The 18,820-nt window shown below is 46.3% G+C and overlaps 1 protein-coding gene across 3 annotated transcripts in view; it reads left to right on the top strand.

The window, feature by feature from the left end:
* Positions 1 to 18,820, top strand: part of LOC145356911 (ras-related protein Rab-7b-like) — a 50,374-nt gene that overhangs the window by 15,639 nt on the left and 15,915 nt on the right. Inside the window, exons 1-4 of one of the 3 annotated variants that reach the window (XM_080209907.1) lie at positions 1,690 to 1,989; positions 11,193 to 11,254; positions 15,580 to 15,706; positions 18,392 to 18,607. In XM_080209907.1, coding sequence (XP_080066033.1) covers positions 11,202 to 11,254; positions 15,580 to 15,706; positions 18,392 to 18,607 — 396 coding nt within the window. In that variant the 5' untranslated portion in view covers positions 1,690 to 1,989; positions 11,193 to 11,201. Of the gene's footprint in view, positions 1 to 1,689; positions 1,990 to 2,864; positions 2,922 to 11,192; positions 11,255 to 15,579; positions 15,707 to 18,391; positions 18,608 to 18,820 lie in introns of those variants that run through there. The other 2 variants (XM_080209909.1, XM_080209908.1) reach the window with 2 other exon arrangements.

Below are 18,820 nucleotides of genomic sequence, written 5' to 3'. Positions count from 1 at the left end.
TCATAGGTTTTTGATAGAGAAGGGGATAAAGGGTTATGGGGAGAAAGCGGGAGAGTGGAACTGATCCACTTCAGATCAGCCATGATCTTATTGAATGATGGGGCAGGCTCGAAGGGCTAGATGGCCTACTCCTGCTCCTATTTCTTATGTTCTTATGTTCTTATTAGTCAGCCAACACATCCATCTGTGCGATGCACGGCCTTCCCACACCAACTGGGAAGCAAAAAGACTCATTACCCAATTGACAGGATGTGGAGATGCCAACATTGGACTGGGGTGGGCACAGTAAGAAGTCTCACAACACCAGGTTCACGTCCAACAGGTTTATTTGGTGGCACAAGCTTTTGGAGTGCTCCACTCACCTGATGAAGGGGCAACACTTCATGGCTACCAGATAAACCTGTTGGACTTTAACCTGGTGTGGTGAGACTTCTTACTGTGCCCAATTGGACAACGCTTGGTTGTCAACGAAACAGCCTTTGTTTCCCCCATTTTGAATATATTTATATCTGGTGAAGAGAAATATTCACAGGAAATGACAAAAAAACAATCTTTTTTAATGTCCCGATGATTTTTCTCCAGGGTTTACACACTTTAGGGGATTTTCACAGTAACATCATTGCAGTGTTAATGTAAACCTACTTGGGACATTAACAAATAAACTTTAAAAACTTTTCAGTGTCCTGGAGATTGATCTTCAGGGTTTGGAGACTCCGGGCCAATCCTGGAGGGTTGGCAACTCTGGTCCCTGCTTGGACCTCAGTGTATTTGCCCTCCAGGACAGCACGGTGACATAATGGTTCGCACTGCTGTCTCACAGACCTAGGTTCAATTCCCAGTTTGGGCCACTGTTTGTGTGGAGTCTGCACATTCTCCCCATGTCTGTGTGGATTTCCTCCGGGTGCTCCAGTTTCCTCCCACAGTCCAAAAGATGTGCTGGTTAGGTGCATTGGCCATGCTAAATTCTGCCTCAGTGTATCCGAATAGGCACCCAAATGTGGCGACTGGGGGATTTTCGTAGTAACTTCATTGCAGTGTTAATGTTAGCCTACTTGTGACACTAATTAATAAACATCGAACTTTGGAGGTTTCAAACCAATCCTGCACGATCAGCATCTCTGGTCCCTGCTTGGGCCTCAGAGTGTCTGCTTTCCACAGTTGTCTGGCATGAAAGAAGGTGTGTTCATAGAATCCCTACCATGCAGAAGGAGGCCATTCAGCCCATCAAGTCTGCACCGGCCACAATCCAACTAGACCTATCCCCCTAACCTCATACGTTTGTCCTGCTAGTCCCTCTGACACTGTGGGGCAATTTGGTATGGCCAATCCACTTAACCCACACATCTTTGGACTGTGGGAGGAAACTGAAGAATCCGGAGGAAACCCACGCAGACGCAAGGAGAACGTGCAAACTCTACACAAGTCGCCCGAGGCCGGAATTGAACTTGGGTCCCTGACGCTGTGAGGCAGCAGTGTTAACCACTGTGCCACCGTGTTGAGTGGTTTACAATGATCGGACACCTGCACACGGCTCCATCGACTGACATGCAAATAAAGTGCTTGACTTGATTCTGGCTGCCACTCGCTGTTTCTACAGTGTGTGTTCCGTCAGCGGTTGCCCAATCAGGATATTAGTCTAACCTCAAAGGCATTTTCTCTATTGGAGCGAGTGTAAGGCAGTGACTGTGTTGTTCCACCCTGCTGTACTCCTCCAGCAGCTGTCATCTGGGAAACACCCCCGCTGCAACATTGAACAGAGTTATCTGAGTCTGAGCTAGCCGGCTCCACAGTCACTGGGGGAAGTGGCTGTGGCAGAGGGCTGGTCTGATATCTAGCTGGCCAGTGTTTATTTCCACCTTACACCCAGCGGGATGAACTGAAAGTAAAATGGGCTGGGAGGTGTCGGATTACCGAGTGCTGCTGTAGCTAGCTGTGTTGAGCTCAGCCTTCTCGCATCCTGCCCAGAGCTGCTTGTGAATGTGTCAAACCGTGAGTAACTGACGATTAACTTGTAAGAAATTGCTGCTTTCACCATTATGGGCTTCAGTTGTCAATAGGCACAGCTGAGGTTCAGTTGTTCCCATTTCTTATTTTTTTTTAGACAATGTTGTCAGCCATGGAAGAGATTCAGCTTCTGCCTGACAATATTTGGCATTATTTACTGAAACTCATCTTGCCGGTGTCTGTGTCACTGGGCTGCCTCTGTCATTCACCCCACCCACATATTTCCAGATAATTTCCCTCAATATTAACCAGGTAACACAGTGGTTCACGCTGCTGCTTCACAGAGCCAGAGACCTGGGTTCGATTCCCAGCTTGGGTCTATGCGGAGTCTGCACGTTCTCCCCGTGTCTGCATGGGTTTCCTCCAGGTGCTCCGGTTTCCTCCCGCAGACTGAAAGACGTGCTGGTTAGGTGTGTTAGCCTTGCTAAATTCTCCCTCAGTGTACCCGAACAGGTGCCAGGGTGTGGCAAAGAGGAGATTTTCACAGTAACTTCATTGCGGTGTGAATATAAGCCTACTTGTGACACTAATTAAATAAACTTTTAAACTTTGTTACAGCTTTGGGAATAAAGCCAATAAGGTCAGTGTAAAGTCGAATAAATCAGCACTAAAGGACAAGGAAGTATGTTAAGTGAATTAGTCATGAAAGGGATTATCTTTGTGTTTTCCGGGATCTATTAACCTGGCCCAAGATTCAATTCTCCCTATTCAGGCGACACCCATGGGGTTGGCCATGCCTTCAGGCTGAAATTGTGAGAGTTAGTGCTGAGTTGAGAAGGTCTTTCAAGCCGCACAGTCTCAATGGGTCTCATTCTTGCGTCTGTCTCAGGCAGCTGCAGGTTCAAGACCCATTGCAGAGCCTCAGGCACAAAAAGCCAGGCTGATCCTGCAGGAGCGCGCTGAGGGTGTGCTGCAAGGTCAGAGGCACTGTCTTTTGGGAGAGGACACAATGCTTCCTGTTTGCAACTGAGCAGGAAAGGTTGGGGGGGGGGGGCGCAATCTTACCAGGTCATCTCACTGGTCGATCAGTGAGGTGAGCTGGCAAGATTGGATGAGAGGTGAAAAATCAGTTTCGTGCCTGGTTTTTTATCTCTCGCAATGTTGCCAGCACTGATTTCCTGGTGAAATCGGCACTCGCCGTTTATGGGTATGAAGCCAATTGCCATTTGCTCTAGTTAATTTGCAGATAATTAGTGAGCCCTAGACACCATCATCCTGGTTCACTCACTCTTAACCCCTCGGCGATTGAGTTCCTCACCATGATGGCCTTGCCAATGATACCAAAGGCAATTGAAGCCCTCTGGATATTCGGGGGCAGAGCCAGGCAGTGTCAGGCACCAGGCAGTGTCAAGGAGTGCAGCCTGTGGGAGGCAGCGCTGGTGAAGACAAGGCCTAGCGGGGAGCGGATTGAAGAGGAGGGGCTATGCCAGTGGGAGACAAGGGGAGGGTGGGAGGTAATGGGGGAACTCCTCAAAGGGAGGACAGGGTCAACCAAGGCTGTGATTGGGGGGGGTTGTGTGATCAGTGGGGGCAGCGATCTGAGGGGGGCAGGGATGGGATGGTGAATGGTGGGGGTTGGTGGTGATGCCCGTGAAGGGGTGGGAGGGGGGCGTGGAATGCACACTGAGCGATCAACTCGGAGTCCAATGTTCATACAAGGGGCAGCGGGGAGTGACAGTTTACCCAGTGTACTGTCTTCCTGTATGTTCTTCCTGTGTCTGTGTGGGTTTCGTCTGGATGCTCCAGTTTCCTCCCACAGTCCAAAGATGTGCAAGTTAGATGGATTGTCCATGTTAAATTGCCCCTTAGTGTCCCAGGATGTGTAGATTAGGTGGATAAGCCATGATAAATGCACAGGGCTATGGGGAGAGGGTGGAGGACTGGGTGGGATGCTCTTTCAGAGGGATGGTGCAGACTCGACGGGCCGAGTGCCCTCCTTCTGTCCTGTAGGGATTCCGTGGTTTTCTTCTTTGAGTTTCTGGAGGCCTTGTTTCTGGTAGTTTATGTCAAACACACCAATATTTTTGATGGTAGCTCAGTCGGATTCTTAAAGGGGAACTTCATCAGATTTTCTGCAGTCGAGGGAAGATTTGACCCCCATCAAAGACGTGCCAAGGCAGGCAGAAGTAAGGAAGCAAAATCAGATGTTTATTCGAAGAAACCTCCAGGAGTAAAATGACGCAGAAGTAGCAGTTCATTTAATCCAAAGCAAGGAAAGAGTGAAGAGGGTGCCGTAGCCATCATTATTCAGTGCTCCCGTTGTGGTGTTAAAAGACTCCATAGGGATGAAGAAGGCTCGCCAATAATGCAGAGTGTCATTCCTTTAAGAGGAGAAGGAGTTTTAAGTCAATGTGCCACGGCAAACACACAAAAATTAAAGCACAAAATATTATGATCATCTAACAGTCAAGAATTTGAAGATGAGGAAGGTTATGACATCAAAAGAGAAAATGCTGGAAAACCTCAGCAGGTCTGGCAGCATCTGTATGGGGAGAAAAGAGCTGATGTCTTGAGTCTGTCAAATCTCATGAAGTGCTGCTCTTGGGAGAAATTTCAGGCTCAAATGGGAACATATGGAATGCAGACATTATGATCAATGGACATAAAACAAACATAAGACACTGGAATGAATTCTTGCAGACACTGAACAGCGGCTAAGGCTTGGGGCAGCCAGGGGGTAAGGTCACTGTCTGAAACCTTTCAGCCACAGTGAATCGGGGGAGGTAGAGGCGTTGTGTAGGCCTCCCACAGGCTGTATGACTCATATTGAATGTGTACGGTGAATATTACACATATCACAGTTATACTGAAGGTTTTAAAGTTTATTTATTTATTAGTGTCACAAGTAGGCTGACATTAATACTGCAATGAATTTACTGTAAAAATCCCCTAGTTATCACACTCCAACGCCAGTTTGGGTACACTGAGGGAGAATTTAGCATGGCCAATGCACCTAACCGGTGGTCTTTTGGACTGTGGGAGGAAACCAGAAGAAACCCACACAGCCACGGGGAGAATGTGCAGATTCCATCACAGACAGTGACCCAAGTTGAGAATCAAACCAGATCCCTGGCGTTGTGAGAGGCACAGTAAAAAGTCTGACAACACCAGGTTTTAGTCCAACCTATTTATTTGATAATATTCTCACTAGCTTTCGAGGGGACAGCCTCTTCGTCAGGTCATTCACCTGACGAAGAGGCTGTCCCCTCGAAAGCTAGTGAGAATATTATCAAATAAATAGGTTGGACTAAAACCTGGTGTTGTCAGACTTTTTACTGTGTTTACGCCAGTCCAACGCCGGCATACCCACATCATGACGTTGTGAGAGGCAGCAGTGCTAACCATTGTGCCACTGTGCCACTCTGCAGAGTGCAACATGATCCAAGTAGAAAACTTGAATATTATTGCACTTCTTGTGATGACCATTTTGAAATGTCTGTAATGATCTTTCAGATATTGTGTAAGTATATTTTTGCAAAAAGAAAAAAAATACTTGGTGCTACTTGGGTGTCCTGGTATGTGAATTGCAAAAGGTTAGAATGCAAGTAGAGCAAGCCATTAGGAATGTTACCCTTTATTGCCAGGGGAACGTAGGAAAATCTTACTGCACTGTGGAGGGCCTTGGTGAGATCACATGTGAAATTCTGCGTACACTTTTTTGGCCTCCTTATTTGAAAAAGAGATATAATTGTATTAGAAGTAATACATAGCAGAATCATTGCCTCCTAGCTTGAGGTGTTTATCTTATGAGGAATGGCTCAACAGGTTGAAGCTGAGTTGTCAATTTATTAGTGTCACAAGTAGGCTTACATTAACACCACAATGAAGTTACTGTGAAAATCCCTGAGTCGCCACACCCCAACTCCTGTTCAGCCATGATATTATTGAATGGCAGAGCAAGTCTGAAGGGCCAAATGGCCTGCTCCTGCTCCTAAGTCATATGTTCCTATGGACATCTAAAAGCCACAATGATGATAAAAAAAAGTCTCATAATGTGAAATTCCCTGGAAGATGAATAGACGATGACAATTTGCTTCTAACCTGTGTCTTTAGCACAAGTAAGCATCCTGAGGTGGCTCACAGAAGCATCGTGAAACAAAATTTGACACCAGGTCACCTAAGGAGATACTAGGGCGGGCGACCAAAAATTCGATCGAAGAGGTGGGTTTTAGGGAACACTTTCACAAAGGCGAGAGAGCTAGAGATGTGGAAAGATGCAGGGAGAATATTCCAGAGCTTTAGGCACAGATGTATCAGGGACACAGAGGAGGCCGGAATCGGAAGAGTGCGGAGATCTCAAAGGCCCTTTGGGCTGGAAGTTAGGGCTAGTCTAAGTTAGAGAAGTTAAGAGTTAGGGGATTCGGGGACCAGGATTGGGGCTTGAAAACAAGGATGAGAATTTTACAATTGAGGGAATTAATAAAGAAATTTTGCTGAGCCAAAGGCGAAGTGAGGAAACATTATTATAAATGACGCAATGTTCAAGCAAATGTGACTAAAATGACAGTAAGTATTGCACATTGGGAACGGTTAGATTGTGGGTTTAAGTGTCAGCTGGTGCAATGAACGTGAGTGAGTGCAGTGAAATAGAGCTCTTGCTTCATGTGGCCTGAGGGAAAAGTAACTGATGGAAATGTAAGAAGAAGGGGAGGCGATGGCCGAGTTGTATTATTGCTGGACTATTAATCCAGAAACTCAGCTAATGTCCTGGGGGCCCGGGTTCAAATCCTGCCATGGCAGATGGTGGAATTTGAATTTAATAAAAAATATCTGGAATTAAGAATCGACCAATGACCATTGTCAGAAAAACCGGTCTGGTTCACTAATGCCCTTTAGGAAAGGAAATCTCCTGTCCTTACCTGGTCTGGCCAACATGTGACTTCAGAGCCACAGCAATGTGGCTGACTCTCAACTGCCCTTGGAAATGGCCTAGCGAGCCACTCAGTTCGAGAACAACTCGGGATGGGCAATAAATGATGGTCAGCCAACGATGTCCACAAATAAATAACGAGAAAGCTCAAAATGGCTTGAGAAGATTCTACAAAACCAAGGTATAATCCTCAGATGAAATTGAGTTAGAGGTTAAGGGATTCCAAGAGCAGGCAGTGAGGCGATAGTTTCAAAGTCTCTGGGTGGGATTGTTTGCGTAACCTGCGAAACACAGGCGGCCCACCATTGACCAGTGGTGAGATTTTCCAGTCCTGTGAACAGCGCACCCCCGCCAAGGGTTGTGGGGGGATGCATTGGCGGGACCGGAAAATCTCGCCGGTGTGAAAGACCGGAAAATTTTGGCCTCTATATTTTTACCTGATATTTTGATTCGACTGTTATGGTGATTGTAACTTTACTGAGTAAGAATCATGTGTCCAAACAACCATAGAATCATAGAAACCCTACAGTACGGAAAGAGGCCATTTGGCCCATCGAGTCCGCACCAACCACAATCCCACCCAGGCCCTTCCCCCATATCCCTATATGTTTTATCCACTAATCCTTCTAACCTACACATCTCAGGGCAGTAAGGGGCAACTTTAGCATGGCCAATCAACTTAACCCGCACATCTTTGGGCTGTGGGAGGAAATCAGCGCACCCGGAGGAAACCCATGCAGACATGAGGAGAATGTGCAAACTCCACACAGACAACGACCCAAGCTGGGAATCGAACCCAGGTCACTGGAGCTGTGAAGCAGCAGTGCTAACCATTGTGCTACCGTGCCACCCAACCAATCAACACCTAGCGTGGGGAATCCGTATAAGAATAGTTTGACTCGTTAGAACGAGTACTTGCCCTAACCACCTTCATTGTAAATGGCTTTGAAGATAACCTCAAAGAGGGCACTGACTTTCTTAATCTCACTGCAGCATTTGATTCTGATACAATGGCGTGCTTGTCAAAATCTCAAGAGTCCTCCCTCCATGAGTTACTGACGCCATCGAACAATTATTCCAAGATGGATGGGTGCACACGGGTGATAAGACAAGTGCCTAGAGGGAACAGACCAATGAGCTTCCCCGGCATCTGTTCCAGCATCAACTCTTTTCAATCTCTATGTCAACAATCTACATTCCCATCCCGTCTCGGTCTATGTTGATGATATCTGCTGTACCTCTCAGACTTGGATTTTTTTAAACTAGAGGCAACACTAAACAATGATATTGCAAAGCTGGCCACTGCTGTAAGACAAGGCACCTTCTACCCAACACCAACAAAACAGTCTCAAGTGCCAGAGTGTGGCGACTAGAGGATTTTCACAGTAACTTCATTGCAGTGTTAATGTAAGCCTTACTTGTGACACTAATATAAAAATAAGTGCATTCCACCCTACAATGCCAGCGCCAAGAGGGAACTTAACATCTCTGTGAGCGGTCAAAGTCTGAGTCACAAACAACATCCCATTTATCTCAGTGTTACAACGACCTGAACATTGACATACATACTGTTGTAAAAATCAACCTGTTTTAACCCTTATACGATGGACAAATAACTTTGAGTAGATGTTTTATCAGTACAAACAATATTTATTTAAACCCACACAATCGATAATCATCCACCCGACCAACAATAAGTTATCTTACAGAAATGCTAGAATTCAAGTACAATACAAGACCTTGACTTAACTTTGTGTGACTGACAAATACCCAAACAGATACTGGCCTTTATCTGTGTGCTGGTCTTGATAGTTGTCTGTGTAGTTTGGTCCTTTGCTCTGGTCTGGCATTCTGGCTGTAGTCTTTCTTTCTTCCTTCTCAGGTGTGGTGGCTCTCCTCTTGCTGGCGATGTTCACCATTGTTGTAGTTCGTTCGTGGGATCAGAGAGAGAGAGAGAGATTCCTGGTTGTGCAGCATCCTTTATACCATGTTTGGTTTCACGCCCTTTTTTTGGCCATTGCCAATCAATCGATCAGGACTTGATCACCCTGATCGATAAGAGTCCAATCAGGTGCTACCACACCGATCTCTGGGTGTGTCCCCGGCAGCCATCTCTGTAGGTGTTGTAGGCACATAGGTCACATACCTTCCTCCTAAATAAGGATTCACAGTGCCTTTACGTCTGGCACACAGCCCAGTGTGACCAGAAAGTCTCTTTCACCCTGGAGATGGCCCATATCCTGTGTATTCACAGGGTTGCAGCCTGTTTGTCTGTCTTTAAACTGCAGCCTGTCAGTTTAGTTTCTTGCCCAGTTGTCCCAGAGTGCTTTACAAAACGCCATTTAGATGGCTGTTTGGCTACAATACCCAAGCAAGATAACAACAAAGACCAAAATGTGAAACAATCTCCTCAGCAAACTTCCTGCTCTTTATGGGAGGCAGATGCACAAATCTTAAGGATCTCAACTCTTGCCATCATTTACTTGACTGCAGAGTACTGTGCACCAGTGGGTAGAACTCATGCCACACCAGCCTTCTAGATACCCAGCTCAACACAACACGTACCATCTCAGGCACTCTCCGATCACCTCAATCCCCCTGGCTCCCAGTCCTGAGCAACGTCCCACCTCCTCACATAAGGAAGGAGTTTACAACAAGAAAGCTCCTGGAGAAGGTTTACATCAACACAAGCTTGCCATTACACAAGGAACTTACTAATCCACCACTGCTCCCCTCTCACCGTGCCAGCCAGTATGGATAAGACCACCGTGCCAGGGAATAATAGCAGAGGCTCAAAGGCAGCAGGGATAGAACCAGTACATCACTGGCCAGGTCATTCAGGTGCGGGTCAGGAGGACAACTTAGTGTCTGGCCCAGGCTTTGGGAGGGGAATGGGTGAGGGACTTTTGTGTGGCTGGGTGTCAGGGGGTGGGCGCGATTCTCATGGGGGAGTGCAGAGGCTTTGGGAATATCCTGGGGAATTGGGGTTCCCCTCAGTGTTGAGGGTATGGGAAGTATCTCATTGTCTGAGTGTTTAAAATTGTTTCTCTGAAATTAGAAACGTTCTTATTTCTTCTAATTCTTTCGGAGTAACCATAAGCAGAACCATCTGATGTGCGTAATTTAAACCACTTTGTTGGACGGTTCCCAGCCTAATTGCCGGGGAAATTAGTGCTTCTGGACAATTGCTGGTAAATCCTTGCCTGTGAATTTCTGAGTGATATTTCCTAGGGCAGCTTTGGGCTACCCAGCCCATTACCCTCTTCCCTCAACACCCTCACCACCAAATCTGACGCTGGGGGAAGCCAGGAACTTATGAGCCACAATCTCTCATCCTCGTACATCATTTTTATACCTTCTCAAATGCCTCAATGGATGGGATTCTCCCATCCTGCCTGCAGCGGGTTTGGTGGCAGGCAGGAGCAGAGAATCTAGCTGGGGTGAAAAGGACGTTGCAATTCTCCAAACATTGGGTTAGTTCTGCATCAGCCTCCCACTGGCAGGTAGCATTAGCGCCATTTGAATTAATTTGCATCGCACGAATGCTCATTAAAACAGCTTCCAATCTTGCGTTACCCAATGGGAAATCACATTGGCATCAACCCAATTGGCGATAAATGCTGTACACAAGCCACTCCTTGGTTGGCAAAAGACTTTGGGTGAGAGCTACACTGCCAAGTGTTGCACTGCTCCTGATGCACTGCACACCATTCTGCTGGGGTAGATCGTTTCCTGCCTCCATCTCCAACTGGTCTGCGTGGTTCAGCACCATGCTACTGGACCCATTGACCCTCCTGTGTCGCTGAGTTGAATCAGCACAGTGCCTAGGGGTGGGGAATACAGGGGTCTCCTTCTCCCCTGGGTGACACACACCAATGTCTGGACAGAACTGTGCTGTGGGATCCATGACAACAAAGGTCTGAAGTTCAACCTGGGGATGGAGCACGAGGTGGGGGACTGGGGGTAGGGGGTTGTGGGGAGTGGAGGGAGATGTAGGAGGGAAGTGTGGGCTGACAAACACAAGGGGGCAATGTGGAAGGAGGACTGTGAAAGGTAAAAGTAAAAGATGAAAGTCTATTTATTAGCCATAAGTAGGTTGACATTCACACTGCGATGAAATTACTGTGAAAATCCCCTACTCAATGCAATCTGGCACCTGTTCGGGTATGTTGAGGGGAAATTTAGCATGGCCAACACATTTAATGTGCACATCTTTGGACTGTGAGAGGAAACTGAAATATTGGGAGGAAACCCACGCAGGCAAGTTAATATTCTGTAAGTTCATTGATGACAAGTATCTCCCTCTGGTTATTCCCAGGTACCGTAGATGAACACCAACAGGAGAGTGGATCTGAAAATAGTTATCCTTGGTTCCCTTGGGTAAGCAGCAATAAATCTTTTAAAATTGCCTATTACCAATGTTTAATATCATTCAGAGACATTCAGGAGAAATTGAAGGAAAGAATATTAGAAGTATAAGGAAATATACTATAAGGAAACAATATTATTTGAAAATATCATCAAGTAAATCATCACTGGGTGACACGGTGGCATGGTGACTAGCACTGCTGCCTCACAGTGCCAGGGACTCGGGTTTAATTCCAGCTTCAGGTCACTATCTGTGTGGAACTTGCACATTCTCCCTGTGTCTGTGTGGGTTTCCTCCGGGTGCTCCGGTTTCCTCCCACAGTCCATAAAGACGTGCAAGTTAGATTGATTGGCCATGTTAAATCTCCCTGTTGCACCCGCCATGGGAATCGGAGTGGATGAGGGGCGGACCATGAAAAGATCCGTTGACCTTGAACGGGATTTTCCCATTTCGGGGCGAGTGCGGACAGAAATCCCTGCCCTGAGTGTCAGGGGGATTAGCAGGGTAAATACATGGGATTAAGGGGATAGGGCCTGGGTGGGATTGTTGCTGGTGCAGACTCGATGGGCTGAATGGCCTCCTCCTGCTCTATTAGGATGCTATGATTCTAAAGCAAAGTACCGCAAGTAGTTGACTGATAATACTCCTGTACCTCAGAACGATTTATCTATAGTTTCTCTTCTTTGCACTGTTCTCTTTAAGGTGGATGCTTGGTAAGTTCAGTATTGCTGTGCATCTATGCAACTTAGAGAGAATGTTAATCAGGAACTCTTGCTTCCCCAGCAAAGGTGGTATAGTGGTTCAGAGGCCCCTGCTAATGTTTTGGGATCAAATCCGTCCACGGCAGTTAATGAGGGTTAAAAATTAAAATTGGTTAATAAATCTGGAATTGAAAATGGTGACCATGAAACTATCAGCAATTGTCATAAAAACCCACCTGGTTCACTAATGTCCTTTAGGGAAGGAAATCTGCCATCCTTACCTGGTCTGGCCTACATGTGACTCTAGACCCACAGCTGAAACTTAACCACTCCTTCGTAAGCCGCTCAGTTGCACCAAACGGAGGTTCAAGAAAGCAGCCCATAACTACCAGAACTATCAGTGGACCAGTAACCAAGGGCAAGATCTGCGGACCTGGGTTCAAATCCCATGGATTTGATGGTGAAATTTGAATTCAACAAAATAATCTGGAATTAAGAATCTACTGATGACCATGAGACCACTGTCGGAAAAATTCACTTGGTTCACTAATGATCTTAAGGGAAGGAAATCTGCCGTATTTACCTGGTCTGGCCTACATGTGACTCCAGACCCACGACAATGTGGTTGATTCTTAAAAACCCCCTGAAAAGGAGGGCACCGAGGGATGGGCAATAAATAGCACAGGAACAGGCCCTACAGCCTACCAAGCCTGCACCAAGCACGTCCTATCTAGATCAACTGCCTGTATCCCTCTATTCCCCGCCTGTTCATGTATCTATCCAGATAAATCTTAAATGACACTAACGCATCTGCCTCAACCACCTCAGTTGCCAGTGCATTCCAGGCCCCCACCACCTTCTGTGTGAAAAACGTAGCCCGCACATCTCTGCTGAACCTCTCCCCTCCCCACCACCCCATCCTGAACTTATGCCCCCTTGTAATTATCATTTCTGCCCTGGGAAAAATCTTCCAACTTTTCACCTTATCTATAGCCCTCATGATTTTATTAACTTCTAACAGGTCACTCCTCAGCCTTCATCTTTCCAGGGAGAACAATTCCAGTTTACTCAATCTCTCCTCAGAGCTAATACCCTCCATCTTTCTGTACTCTCTCCAAAACCTCCAAATCCTGTAAATGAATCAAACAAAAGCCTACTCAGGGTCAGTTAGTGGCAGGCAAGTCCTTTGTTACATGGGGGGGCACAACATGCCAACCCGCGTGAGATGTATCAGCCTAACCCTTGTGCTTGAGACACTTGAGTGAGGCTGTCCCTGAGCACCATGCCTGACACCATTGATGCAGTGCTGCACTCTTGATGGTGACTTCCAGCTGCCTAGACCATTGACTGTCTTTCTGAGGGAGGTGTGAGGGAAATACAGCATTTCTGAGCCCTCACATCAATCAATTTACCTCAGCATACGGGCTGACCAATGGACTTCATCAGGCAAATACACCACCTGCTGGCCACATTTAGTAAATAGAATTTGCCAGGAATTTATATTGCGTTTATCTAGGATCTTGATGAATTAAATTTAAAAGTTTAAAGTTAATTTATTTGTGTCATAAGTAGGCTTATATTAACATTGAAATGAAGTTACTGTGAAAATCGCCTAGTTACCACACTCCGGCGCCTGTTTGGGTACACTGAGGGAGAATTTAATACACCCAACCAGCACGTCTTTTAGACTGTGGGAGGAAACCGGAGCACCCAGAGGAAACCCATTCAGGCACGGGGGGATCGAACCCAGGTCCCTGGCGCTGTGAAGCAGCAGTGCTAACCACCGTGCTGCCCTTAAAGAGTGTATCATCATGGTCTCCATATTACATAGTGGATACAGAGGCAAAAGTGAAGACGCAAAAAGATTTGCAAGGAAGATACTACAACCAAGAAGTGTGACCCCCCCAACCCCCCTGGAAAAGAGATGGCCTTTGGTCTTTATAATTAAAAAGGGGCTTGATAGTGCAGAGAGGAAATTCTCCCACTTGTGATCAACGGACTCCAAAACCTAGGGTCATAAATATGTGACAGTCACTAACAAAGTCCAGCAAAGAATTCATTGGAGACCTCTTCATCCAGAGAGCACTGGGAACGTGGAACTCATTACCACATAAGTAGTGTTGATGCATTTAAGGTACAGCTTGATACAGACATGAGGGAGGAAGCAACGTAAAGATGTGCTGATAGGGTGAGAGGAAGCAGGGAGGGAGGAGACTTGTGAGAAATATCAGCTCAGGGCAATTGGGTGAAATATTTCATTTCTGTGCTGTCTGTTCAGTATAATTCTGCTTAAATATCAAATAATTGGCTTATCAACTGCACCAAAGAACAGGGGCAGCAAGTGGTACAATCTCAGGCAGATCTGGCTGGTGGAATGAAATAAATGTCTTTTTAAAGTTTATTTTTCAGTGTCACGAGTAGGCTTATATTAACACTGCAATGAAATTACTGTGAAGAGCCCTAGTTGCCACACTCCAGTGCCTGTTTGGGTACACTAAGGGAGAATTTAGCATGGCCAGTGCACCTAACCACCATGCCTTTCGGACTGTTGGGAGGGGGGGAAGCTGGAGCACCCGGAGTAAACCCATGCAGACACGGGGAGAACATGCAGACTCTGCACAAACAATGACCCAAGCCGAGAATTGAACTCGGGTCCCTGGTGCTGTGAGGCAGCAGTGCTAACCGAGCATGTCAGGAAGTGGCTGCTATGTGGCTGAGTTTGCCCTAGTAAAGGCTGAAGATGAAACTAGTGTTGCCTGAGAATTGCTAAGCACTGCAAATGAATTGGGGAAGAAAGTCCAGGGACCTGCATAGTCACATAACTCCTTCTCATGAATTTATGAATTTCAGTTTTGTTTTCTGTTCATTCACGGGATGTGGGTATCGCTGGCTGGGCCAGCATTTATTGCCCATCCCCAATTGCCCTTGAGCTGAATGGTTGCCAGGCCCATTCAGAATCAATCACATTGCTATGGCTCTAGAGCAGATCAGATCATCACTTATTCCAGCCTCCCATCCATTGACTCTGTCCACACTTCCTGCTGCCTCGGAAAAGCAGCCAGCATAGTCAAGGATCCCACACACCAGGACATTCTTTCTTCCATCTATTTCTATCGGGAAAATGATACAAAAGTCTGAGGTCACATAGCAACCAACTCAAGAACAGCTTCTTCCCTGCGCCATCAGACTTTTGAATTGACTTACCTTGCATTAAGTTGATCTTTCGCTACACCCTAGCTATGACTATAACACTACATTCTGCACTGTCTCCTTTCCTTCTCTATGAATAATATGCTTTTACTGTATAGCGCACAAGAAACAATATTTTTCACTGTATATTAATATATGTGACAATAATAAATCAAATGATGGCAGATTTCCTTCCTTAAAGGATAACTGACAATAGTTCCATGACATTAGACTTTATATTCCAGATTTTTATTGAATTCTAATTTTGCTCTCTGCTGTGGAGAGATTTGAAGCCAGGTTCCCAGAGCATTACCCTGGGATTCTGGATTACTAACCCAGCAAACAATACCACCATGTCACTGCCTCCCTTCCCCTGGAACAGGTTGCGGTTACATATTAAATATGAGGTTAAGGGTGACTATATTTTCCTGAATCTTTTGCTGTAGGGTTGGGAAAACTTCGCTTCTGAACCGGTATGTCAACAACAGATTCACTCAGGAGTATCGCACCACACTGGGAGCAAGCATCCTGACAAAAGAGATAGAAGTGAACAATATATTAATCAAGCTACAGGTGATGAATCCTCGTCCTTCTTCATCATGTGCACTGTACACGTGAGAAAAACAGAAAAACCTGACTGCTCTGGTCCAGCTGTTGTATGGAAATACAATTCCTGTAAAGCTCTTTGTTATATATTTAAATGGTTGCATGATTGCTTTAACAGCTAATCACACGATTTGATCGTGATGTCATTAGGGTGTTGCACAGGCTGTTGCTTGACTGTCAGAGTATGGGCATGACATCCTAGAATAAATCTATTGTTGTTAGTTTGAATCAATGTGGCACCTTCCAAACCCACGACCACTGCCATCTAGAAGGACAAGGGCAGCAGATACATGGGGACACCACCATCTGAAAGTTCCTCTCCAAGACACTCACCATCCTGACTTGGAAATATATTGTCAATCCCTCATAGTGGCTGGCTCAAAATCCTGGAATTCCGTCCTTAATGGCATTGTGGGTCAACCCACAGAACATGGACTGTAGCGATTTAAGAAGGCAGCTCACCACCACCTTCTCAAGGGCAACTAGGGATGGGCAATAAATGATGGCCAACCTGTGACACTCGTGTCCCACAAATGAATAAAAAAAAAACTATACCTTTTCTTTTTGTTTTAAGCCCACAACTTAGTTAGGACATTATGGTCTCCTGTTGAGGAATGTCACCTTCACTGAGTAATGCTATTAATTCCTCCACAGTGGGGGTTTTCTGACACCCCCTCACTCCACCCCGACAGAATGTTTTCCAGCAGTAGAAGCCTCTCACCAATGGCCAGTGGCCGGATCTTCCGCTCTCGCCGATGCCAACAATGCTTTGCATTGGTTTGCCGCCACGCTGACAGGGTGCCCACTGCGGGGGGAGTTGGGGGGTCACCATTTACAGGGCCCGCTGGCAGGAAGGGTCAGAAAATCCAATTCTTTGCATCTCTCACAGTTTTTCACTACCCTTGCGCTGAGCTGTCCAGCGTGCTACCTCTGAACCAGCAGGTAGTGGGTTCGAATTCCAATCCAGATGCCTGCGCACGTAACCCAGAATGACAAGCACGCCAGTGCAGTACTGAGAGATTGTCACACTGCCGGGGGTTCTGCCTCTCAAATAAAGTTTGTCCCTTTAAGGATCAATCTGCAGGGTAAGGATCACATGAGCTGGAGAACCAATCAGGGCACAGGGTTGGGGATCACCATATTGAGTTTGGGTTTCTGTTCTAGAACCTTCTCGGGAGCTGGATGCAACCATGAAGCTGCCAATCTGTGTATAGCCTTTACCTGTAAATAAATAAGTTGTGTATGGTGCATTTTTAGAGATTTGGTGCGGATTGAATTTGCTGCTTATTTCGTAGAATCCTTCCAATGCAGAAGGAGGCCATTTGGCCCATCCAGTCTGCACAATCCCACCCAGGCCCCATTCCCATATCCCCACACACTAGGGTCGATTTAGCATGGCCAGTCAACCTAACTCACACATCTTTGGACTGTGGGAGGAAACCGGAGCACCCAGAGGAAACTCACGCAGACACGGGGAGAATGTGCAAACTCCACACAGACAGTGACCCGAGGCCACAATTGAACCTGGGTCCCTGGCACTGTGAGGTATCAGTGCTAACCATATTACCACCATGCCACCCTGTACTGGATGGCATCTTTCTCCACTGCGGGGATTTTATGGTCTTGGTAATGAGGACCTATCATCGATTGTTGTTAGACCCCCATCTAACAACATGCCCTTCAGGGAAGGAAATCTGTTGTCCTTACCTGGTCTGGTGACTCCAGACTCACAACAATGCGGTTAACTCTTAAATAGCCCTGCAATGGTGGATGGGCATCAAATTAAGTTTATTTATTAGTGTCACAAGTAGGCTTACATTAACACTGCAATGAAGTTACTGTGAAAATCCCTTGATTGCCACAATCCAGTGTCTGTTTGGGTATGCTGAGGGAGAATTTAGCATGGCCAATGCATCTAACCGGCACGTCTTCAATGTGGTCAATATGTGATAACAAATATATATTTGTTGTAAACCGTGGGTGGAAATCGGAGCACCCAGAGGAATCTCACCCAGACACGAAGAGAAGTGCAGACTCTGCACAGACAGTGACCCAAGCTGGGAATCGAACCTGAGTCCCTGATGCTGTGAGGCAGCAGTGCTAACCACTGTGCCACCGTGCTTGCTGCTCTTATCAGCAGCACACACAGCCCGTGAAAGATAAATTCTAAAAATGCTGATGATCCCCAAGATAAAACCAGCAAAGTCTTAAACCATCCTCTTACTTTGCAAGGTTGACTAATGAGGGGCTGTTTTGAAATGACACGGTGGTATCGTCACTGGCTGGTTGCTGTTTCAGAGCCCCAGGCTCTGGCAACATGGGTTCAAATCCCACCCTGGCCCCTGGTGAAATTTAAACTCAAGTGATTTTTTTTTAAGAAAGTTAGCCTTAATAATGGTAACCACAAAAACTGTCACTGGTCTTCTGGTTCACTAGTATACCCTGGGGAAGGAAATCAGCCATTCTTACCTGGTCTGACGCTATGTGATTCCAGACCTACAGCAATGATGTTTAACTGCCCTCAAGGGCAAACAGGTATGGCCAACAAATGCTGGGGGGATTACAAGAAAGTTTATTGAATGTCTACAGAGCTCCAACAGGGCAGACATTTAATCCACTATAGACTGACTTGTCTTTTGTTCATCAATTCAGATCTGGGACACAGGCGGTCAGGAACGGTTTAAATCACTTGTGCCCTCCTTCTCGAAAGGATCAGATGGCTGTGTGCTTGTGTTTGATGTGACTGATCAAGACTCTTTCTATAGTCTCGGAGGCTGGAGAGAAGAGATACTGCTGCAAACTCCTTTGGACCACAAGGATTACCCTTTTGTTGTTTTAGGCAACAAGATTGATATATCCAATAGACAGGTAAGTCATTGTGATGCCTTGCAGTCTTGTGGCGTGATGACACAGTGGTTAGCACTGCTGCCTCACAGCAGCAGGGACCTGGGTTTGACTCCTGGCTTAAGTGACTGTCTGTGCAGAATCTGCACATTCTCCCCATGTTTGCGTGGGTTTCTTCCCATACTCTGAAAGATGTGCTGGTTAGGTGCATTGGCCGTGCTAAGTTCTCCCTTGGTG

The sequence above is a fragment of the Carcharhinus amblyrhynchos genome, chromosome 22 (assembly GCF_965287045.1).
Source record: "Carcharhinus amblyrhynchos chromosome 22, sCarAmb.v2.hapA, whole genome shotgun sequence".
Classification (NCBI taxonomy): domain Eukaryota; kingdom Metazoa; phylum Chordata; class Chondrichthyes; order Carcharhiniformes; family Carcharhinidae; genus Carcharhinus; species Carcharhinus amblyrhynchos.
Note: the sequence above shows the minus strand (reverse complement) of the source record. Positions and strands in the feature narration are given on the sequence as shown.